The sequence below is a fragment of the Elephantulus edwardii genome, unplaced genomic scaffold, assembly GCF_000299155.1.
Source record: "Elephantulus edwardii isolate Elephantulus edwardi_28Jun2011 unplaced genomic scaffold, EleEdw1.0 scaffold00164, whole genome shotgun sequence".
Classification (NCBI taxonomy): Eukaryota; Metazoa; Chordata; class Mammalia; order Macroscelidea; family Macroscelididae; genus Elephantulus; species Elephantulus edwardii.
In genome coordinates this window covers 4,967,578-4,977,447 of record NW_006399914.1, presented here as the reverse complement: position 1 = coordinate 4,977,447, position 9,870 = coordinate 4,967,578, and the positions used below count along the sequence as shown (strand labels likewise).

At 36.1% G+C, this 9,870-nt stretch overlaps 1 protein-coding gene across 1 annotated transcript in view; it reads left to right on the top strand.

The window, feature by feature from the left end:
* FAM227B (family with sequence similarity 227, member B) overlaps window positions 1-9,870 on the top strand; it is a 103,168-nt gene that overhangs the window by 85,975 nt on the left and 7,323 nt on the right. The window contains exon 9 of the mRNA XM_006895326.1: window positions 718-844. Coding sequence (XP_006895388.1) covers window positions 718-844 — 127 coding nt within the window. The remainder of the gene's footprint in view (window positions 1-717; window positions 845-9,870) is intronic.

Below are 9,870 nucleotides of genomic sequence, written 5' to 3'. Positions count from 1 at the left end.
AGCCAGGAAATTAAAAGGCGCATTGCCATGGGAAAGTCTGCTGTTAGGGACCTCTCCAAAGTACTGAAGAGCAATGGTGTCTCTCTGGAGACTAAGGTACGTCTGATATAGGCCATGTCTTAGCAGTCACTTGTTTTGCATCAGAGAGTTGGACAATGACCAAGGAGGATAGAAGGAGAACAAACAGATTTGTCCTGGAAAGGGTTAACCCGGATGGCTCCTTGGAGGCAAGGATTCTGAGGCTCCGTCTAACATACTTTGGCCATGTTGTAAGGAGAGACCGGTCCTTGGAGAAGACGTCATACTTGGGAGGGTAGAGGGGCAGTGCAGGAGGGGTAGGCCCTCTGTGAGGTGGATTGATTCAGTAGCTGGGATAATCCAGATCGGTGTGTCAGAGACAGTGAGATTGGCACAGGACAGAGCAGAGTTTAGGGCTGTTGTACATAGGGTGGCTATGAGTCGCAGGCGACTCGACGGCACTTAACAACAACAACAACATTATTCATTTGAATACATTTGATTTGTTCTGTGTACAGTCTTACCGTTTTACGTTTATCTATACTTTTCTTCCCTTTTCTGGAGCTCTAGAGGCCTATTTTTGTTTAAGCAAACTTAACAAAACAAGCTCTAAAATGAAAATATGCATTATGAAACTTAATTTTTTTAATAGTTGAAATATTACATATAAAAACTTTCTACTGTAACTGTTTTGGACAGGTGTATCCTGATTGTTTGGCACAATGTATCTATGCAACATTTCAGGAAGCATTTCCAGAATCCAGTGACCTCTTTAATGATGAATTTAAAGAGGATCTAGGCAATAATATTTATCTTTGGTTGTCAGGTATGGTTTTCTTTTTCCAAATAAAATTTTTATTCTACACAGATTTACTTACAAAGTTCATATGCATTTTATCACTTAAGTATTAGCCATTATTTTAGTATCTGAAACTTTTGGATTGTGCTATTCTTCAGTAAAAAAAAATAAAAAGGTAAATTTTGCCTAGAGATAGTGAAACCAGGATGCTTGATAACATCAAGGATGGTAAAATTTTATTTCATATATTTTAACATGTCCTTACAAAAATACATCATTCTGAAAAAAGTAGGATGGGTAAAAGAAAGGGAAAATATCCAGTATGAAAAACAATGTATATGAACTTTATTAATTTGTAAATAAACCAGTATTTATATTAAAAAAAGTAGAAGCTCAGTGAAAAAGACAGAGACCCTCAACGAGATGAATAGTCGCAGTGGCTGCAGCACATGGGCTTGAGTGTGGCAGGATCGAGGGGGTGGCACAGGACGGGCAAGGTTTCCGTCTGTGGATCATAGGATCACTATGAGTCATACTAAGACCAACAACCCCTAGCAACAGTAACAATAATAGCTATTAACAATAGTAAAGAGTAACTATTTTGTTTTCAGCTGAAAAAGTTGTTAGCGTATTGTTTCATAAAGTCTGCCAATATATAGGCTTTACAACAACAATAACTGTTCTTTATTTCTGGAATTTTGTTAAACCTAAATAAAGATACGACATTATAACTCTCCTAAAACTCTAGAGGCTTAATGATTTTTATAGGTGCTACAATTATTGTAGAAAACTGGATCACCATGCAAAAAATGTCTTAAAATGTGTATTTAACATTTACTTATGGAAATCAGTATTGGGTGAAACTTTGGGTTTAGTGTTTTGTTGTGTTTTTTTTTTTTTTAATTATTGTGGTTTTGGAGATTAGAGTTGTAGGCTTGAAAGACTGAAAATAAATACTATAGTAGTTAGGTAGGATATAGGCATTTGTTACTGTTGTTTTTGTGATGTGCTGTTGCCAATCCCAACCTCAATAAAGCTCCCTCTAGAGTAGAGTAGAATTACCTAGCAGGGATTTCTTGACTGTAGTCTTTGCAGATCACCAGGTCTTTAGAGCTGTCTGGTGGCATAATCTGTAGCAATGTGGCTGCTAACCCAAAGTTGTGTATCACTTTGGATTTACATCTAGCAGTGGTTTTTGGAAGGAAGATTGGCAATCCCTTCCCATTTCTATTTATAACCTTGGAAACCTGATGGAGGAGTGCTGTGAATCGAAACTGGCTGAATGACAGTGATTTGAATTGGTTGCAATCTCCCATGGAATCACTCAATAGGTGTGAACCAACAGATTTTTAGTTAGTAACTTAACTAATATGTCACCAGGGCTCCTTAGAGATTATGACACTTTTAAGTTAAAGGTTAAAGAAATGACATAATTTCATATTCCTGGAATGCTAACCCTGGTAATTTTTTTTTAATTGCTGTATTACTATGGAGTAGCTATGTATGCCTTTGAGTTGTGTTGGCGAAGAGTCCTGAATATCCCATTGACTGCCCTCAAAGCAAACAAGTCTATCTCGGAGGAAATACAACCAGCATGCTTTATAGAGGCAAATATGGTGAAACTTAATCTCACATACTTCGTTGTCAGGAGAGGTCAGTCACTGGAAAAGACATCATGTGGGGAAAGGTAGAGAGTCAGCAAAAAGAAGGTGATGGATTGACACAGTGACTGTAATAATGGGTGTAAGCATGGCAGAGGTAACGAGGATAGGTTAAGGTAGGGTAGGGTAGGGTAGGGCACACTTCTGAGCTATTGTTCAGAGGTTCACTATGAATCACAGCTTGAAGCATCTCACATCAATCAGAAGCTATTTTGTAGTTCTTCCTTTACAATTGCTCTTTGAGCAAAGGAAATTTGTTTCTTTAATCATTGTGTCTTTTCAAATCTAAGTACTAGCCTCGTCCACTGCTAACTGAAAGGCAGTCAGTTTGAATCTACTAGCTGCACAGGAGGCAGATGGACAATCTCCTCATCTCAATAAACTCACTGAAGGGTCTGCTGTGAGTTGACTGACTTAATAACATTGAGATTCTTGAAATTACTCATGGAATTAATAACAAAGTAATTTCTCAGAAAGTTTTTATATTTTGAGGAAGTTCTTGTAGAACAAAGACTAAAAAACAGCTGTACCTTTATGCATGTAAACATTCGTTTATGCATGAACAAATACAGAAATCTAAGTAAAAACCAAAAAGTGAATAAGCCCAGCATCCATACAAAAATACCAAAGAAAAAGAGGTGATGAAACCAGAGAAATTTACCAAAGAAAGAATAATTAATTTTCTAGATGATAGGAGGTTTAAGCCCAACTTCATGCTTTCAAGGATGGAGATTCAGTAGTCCCAGCACTATTTATTGAAGATATAATTCTTTCCATATTGCATAGTCTTAGCACCTTTGTCAAAGGTTAACTAACTGTAGATCTATTTTTGTAGGTTAATTTCTGGACTGTTGATTCTTCTCTCTTTGTCTATTTGTCTTATCACTATGCCAGAACTAGACAGTTTTGATTACTATAGCTTTATTTTATGTTTTGAACTTGAGGATATGAGTCATACAAATTTGTCCTTTTTCAAGAATGTTTTGGCTATTTCGTGCCCTTTGCTATCCTAAATGATTTTAGATAGATTTTGTCAATTTGTACAAAGAAGCCAGCTGCAAGAAAATGCCGTATCGTACGTGAAAAAGACCATCATGGAATTGTCAAATAGACTTCAGCCAGTAAAATAATTAAGTCACTAATTTTAAGAGGTCACTAGAAATTAACTTATTCACCAATTTTAAGAGGTCACTAGAAATTAATTATCCAAATTAAAACACAATGCGAGGAATTTAAAATTCAGAAGACATCAGTCTCATGTATATAATTGAACACACAAGTAGATGACAGAGATGGGATTGTATGATTTGATGGGTAAGGTGAGGGAAATTGGAAGAAGCTGGTCTGGAAAACAATGTATTCTAATTTTGTAAATAAACTAGAATAAGAATAAAAACAATAAAATAACTAAAAAAACCCTCAGTACGATCAAATCAGAACAACTCAGAGCTGACCCTTTAGTGGGTTTTCTCAGGTTGATTACTTGTTTCCCAAGGAGTTGCAGGTGGTTTTTAACTGGCTAAAGAGGCTACTATTTGAGTTAGTAGCTTGGCTTCCTATAAACTATGTCAGCAGAGGTAGAAAGCAGAAGAAATATTTGAAAACATAATTATTGAGATTGTTCTAAAATGGAAAAAGAACTGTATTTTCAAATAATTGTCATGGAACAGCTACAAACAAGCTTTGATCTATAGACTTATTCTACATAAAAATTAACTGAAGTAGATTATAAATTTAACAAAAGTTTAGAGAGATACACTGTGGATAAAATTCTGCAACCACTGCAGAAAGAAATTTGATAGTCCTTAAAAAGTTGAATATATGCTGAGTGAAATATCTCAGTCTTAAAAGGACAAAAATACTGAATAATATCACTATTATAAAATAGGACTGACTTGGGCAGGTTGAGGAAAACTAGGAAAAGAAGGGATAGATAATGAGCAATGCCTTGGAACAGATGATTTGAAAGAAATATTAAAAGAAATATATTATTAGGAATTATTTGTATGACAACAGTCCAGAATAAAAGGTGCATTGCAAAGTGGACTGGGGGAAGTGTCAGGGGCTGAGGGAGAAAATTGGATCACAAGGAATAACTATTGTAAAAAAAGAAAATAGTGAACTGAGGGAAGGTAAAGAGAAAAATGTACAACAATGAATGAATGAATGAAAACTCAACTTTTCTGTACATTTTTGTTTAAATCACTGTTTTAAAAAAAGGAAGAAAAAAGTGGGCATAGAAATGCCATTTAATCCAGAATTCCTGTCACTAGGAGCTGTTGTTGTTTACTGTAGAGTCAGAACCAACCCAGAGCTTCCTTCTGGAAAGTGTTCAGAGACAGTTGAATAGGAGGAGATTGCCCATCCTTTCACAGAGCAGCTGGTGGCCGCAAACCATGTGTCTTTGAGATTACAGCACAGGTTCTTTCCACTAGGCCACCAGAGCTTCCTAAACATTGCATATACTTCACTATCAGTCATGTTGTTTTGTGTCATTGAGTTGGAACTAACTCATGGCTGGCTATCCAGAAGGATTTCAGAGGCTCCACATCACATGGGAGGAAATTGTCCATCTTTCTCCCAAGGGTAGATTCAGACCTCCCTCTGTGGGTTGGCAGCACATCTTTTTACCACTACACTACCAGATTAATCTACAACTGGACAGACAGGTAGGATGAAGAGATATGGATAGGTGAAAGGGAATATACTCATGTTCATATATTGGTTTATTAGATTATAGTTCTGCATGCATTTTAATGTAATACACACACACACACACACACACACACACACACACAAGCCAACAGGTAACAAAATCATCTAAGTTTCTTAATCATAACCAAACACTCTGAGGGCATGAGTTGCCAGTCCTATGGTGTCAGTACTATATTCAAAGGAACATTAAAGTTAACTAGCATATCAACAAAAACTATATCTTACTTTGTGGTAAGTAGTGACTGGAATCTAAAATGTTTGCAAGTGACCATCTTACTCATCCAGAACAAAGAAGAGAAAATAAAATCACAGACAATTGGAAAAAATTAGTCCAAAGGACTAATGGATCATACAAACTTCAATCTCATATTCGGGGGAGCCTCCAAGATTACCTACTTTAGTAAGCCTTTGAGCCTGGAACTGAACTCATCCCTATAGCTCAAATTTCAGTCACACAGAAGCATGCTTATATAGGAAAGAGTAACAGCAGGGAGATACTCCTTAGAACAGTCAGTTATAGAAGATGCAGATGGAAATGTTTGTCTAGGATATTTGTCAAAAGTAGAGATGAACTGAAATTGTGAATCACAGAGGAAAAGTAGAAAAATAAAGGAGGAAAAAAACATCTAAAATATACTGGAAAGGAGCACTCTAGTGAATCAATCTGAAGGTTTATACAGATTTGTTTGATTAATTGTTATGTATATCTAAAATTATTTAGAAACTTCTCATTTCATAGTCCAATATAACAAAGCATCCTCGTTGAGCATTCATTACTAAGAAAATACTGGTTATTTTATGTCTATCAGTGTCTGGTAGTAATGATCCTAGTTCACATGTATGCAATGCAGTTCCATTTACTGAATTCTTAAACATTTCTATTGATCCACACAACAACCATATGAACTATGTAGTGGAATTTATATTATTCTCATGCTTATTGCTGAGTGGCTAAGTTCAATCCTCCATAGATTAAAAGTAACACAAGTTAATCATTTAAAATTTATTTTTACTGTTTTTTAATGCCATTTCGTTATCTAATGCTTTTGTAACAGAACAGTAGGGTCAGCATAGAAAGCACCTATTTGGGTAGTAGTGAGGTCTCTCCTTCCTCTCTACTGTCTTTCCCTCCTTTTTTCTCTTGGAATATAAAAAGTATTGAATAAAGGGGGGACTTAACTGTTGTTGTTGTGTGACATCACATCAGAACTGACCCTTAGCTGCCCCTCTAGCTGGTTTTCACAGGTAGTAAATCACACGAGAGGATATTGCCTATCCATCTGCTGTGAAGCAGCTGGTGAATTTGAACCATGTGCTTAGGAGATTGTAGCACAACTTCTCACTACTTGGCCACCAGAGCTCCTGCCCTTTAAGTGAAGGTTTAAATTGAATAAGGGCATAACTTGAATTACACTTCCTTGTAAAATTGTGACCCAAAACACTTCCTACATTGATCTTGCCTCATTTAGATACAGAGGCAAGGATTTATATAGCGTTTAGCATATACCATATAACAAAATAGAAGCAGATTACAAAATGGGATTCAACTTCACAAAATATTGGAAATCATGGTCTAGCTAAAATGATACGTACTCAATCTGTGAAAAGTATGTAATTGATTCATAAACATTATTTTTAAAAGGAGATATATTGTTATTGTTATTAGATACTGTTGAGTCAAGCAAGACTCATAGTGGCCCTAGAAATAATCATTTAACCTCGCCCTATCTTGCACCATTTTCAATCTCTGTCATGCTCAAGTCCATTTTGATAGTCACTACATCATTCAGTTTCATTGAAGATCTACCTCTTTTATTGATCCTCTGCCTTTCTCTCTCTCCTGAAAACATGCCCAAGTACTGGTTCTTTTTAAAAATAAGAGAGACGACATTTCACAATCCTTGCATCTTTAGGAGCACTCTGCTTATCCTTACTTCAAGACATTTTTTTATTCTTTTGGTAGTCTATGGTATAGTCTATACTTTTTTCTGTCACCACAATCCAAAGGCATCTTTGGTCTTCCCATTCATTGGCCAACTTTCAGATGCATAAGAGGTAACTGAAAAGACCATGACTTGTATAAGGTGCACCTAAGTTTTTAAACTGTCATCATTACTCTTAAGCACTTTAGAGAGTTCCTTGACAGTAGATTTCTCCAATGCAAAACATCTTTTAACTTCTTGACTGCTGTTATCATGAATATTGATTGTGAACCCAAGTAAAATGAAATAGTTGACAATTTCAATCTTTTCTCCATCTTGATGTTGCCTCTTGATCTGGTGGTGAGTATTTTTGTTTCAATGTTGAAATATAACCCACACTGAAGCCTGTAGTCTTTTGCAGTAAGTACTTCATGTCTTCTTTAATTTCTTAAAGTAAGGTTAGCTGTCGATAAGTCTCCTCCAATTCTGATGCCACATTCTTCTTACTATAGTTCAGCTTCTAGATAATAAAAGTTTTAAAAGTAATAATCATCTATACTCCAGATACAAATGTGTTACTATTTAGGCAACAGCTATATATGTATGCAGGAAAATTGGTGACTTAGTGGGTTACATGTAGAGCTGCTAATCAAAAAGTCAGTGGTTCAACTCAGTTACCTGTTCCCTAAAAGGAAGATGAGGCAATCTATTTCCTCTAAAATTTACAATTTTAGAAACCAGTGGAGGGCCCCCATGAATCAGAATTGACTCAATAGCAATGGGTTGGTTTTATGCATGTATATAATCCAACATAAAAAGCAAAATTATTCTTCATATAAAAACAGATCATGAATATCTATGTAAATAAATATTTACAAGATAGGGGTCAACTATTTTGTGTTTTATTGTGATAAAATTACATATAATAAAACTGATGCCAATTCAACAACAGTTTCCTATACACTAAAATGACTAGGATCAGGCTTGTCATGTGATGCAACCATGTCCCTTATCCAAGTTATTCCACCACCATTAAGAGAAGTGCAGTGTCCTTTAAGCATGGATATTTCTTTTCCCTCTCCCTCCTTCCTTTGGTAATTACTTATAGATTTTAATCTCTCTGTATTTGCCTGTTTGATATAAAAACTCAAACTCATTGCCATCAAGTCAGAAGGAAATCCTAACAGACCCTCCAGCATGTGTCAGAGGCTGTATATGGCATCATCTCTCTTCCATGGAGCAGCTGGTGGATTTGAACCACCTGCCTTTGAGTTGACAAAACGACTCCCTACTCACTAGACCACCAGAACCACCAGCCACTAAATGAGATCACGTAGTATTTGTTCTTGTGTGACTGACTCATTTAAGTCACTATATTTTCAAGGTTCATCCATGTTGCAGCACTTTTCAGGATGTCATTGCTTTTTATGGTTGGGTAATATTCTATTTTAGTTTGTAGAAAATTGCAGTATTTCCAACAATTTGAATTCACCAGTAGTTCCTTGGAAAAAGAGGAGCAGTCTCCTGTTAAGAATTACAGCCTCAGAAACCTGCTAAATGGTCACCATGTGTTAGAACCAACTCAGCCTCAGTGAACTAGTTGACTTAATAATGTTCTGTTTTATGTATACATCACATTTTGTTTACTTATTTGTTGATGGACATTTTAGTTGCTTCTACCTTTTAACTATTGTGAACAGGGAATAATCAGAATGCTTTTAAAGAAAAGATATTCTTTAAGTACATGTATAATTGAGTTCTGATGGTCTGGTCTGTAAGGGACTATGCTACTAGCCCAAAGGCTATTCCTCTCCTGTTGTTTAAACACATCAGGAGCTCCTTGGGAGAAAGAGAAACGCTGTCATTGTTGGGTGCCATTAAGTCAATTAGGGCTAATAGGGACCCTGTGAACAATAGACATGAACTTTACCTCTTCCAGCACCATCCTCACAATCTCTGTTATATTCAAGCCCATTGTGGTAGTCAGTGCATCAATCCATCTTGTTAATGGTTTCTCTCTTTCATTTACCCTCTACCTATACTTTCTCTATCAGGAGAGCATTGCATCTATCTCTAAAGACTAGTTCCTCCTAAGAATATTTCCAAAGTAAGTAATTTAAAATTTTACCATCTTCACCTCTAAGGAGCACCCCGGTTGCCTTTCCTTCAAACCAGATTTGTTATTTTGACAGTCCATGGAATAGTAAATACCCTTATTCAACACCAGAATTAAAAGACATTGATTATTCTTCAGTCTACCTTATTCAATGCCCAAGTTTCAGATGCATAAAAAGCAATCTGAAAATATCATGGCTTTGATCAGCTGCACCTTAATCTTTAAGCTGACATCCTTGCTCTTTAGAATGTTAGACTGGTCCTTGACAATATATTTTCCCAGCACAACATGTATTTTAATTCCTTAATACTTCTGTCCTGCTTGAATTTCAAAACCATCTCAAGAACAGATTTGAGACCTTGAGAACCAATGAGCGTAGACCAAATGAGTTCTGGGAGGATATCAAGAAAATCGTCCATGAAGAATGCAAAAGATCATTAAAAAGGCTGAAAAAGAAGACAAGACCAAGATGGATGTCAGAGGAGACTCTGAGTATTGCATTAGAGCACCGAGAAGCCAAAGCTAAAGGAAGTAACCAAGAAATCAGAAAATTTCAAAAGGCAGCCCAGGACGACATAGCAAGATACTATAATGAAATGTGCAGAGAGCTTGAGTCAGAAAATCAAAAGGGGCGAACTC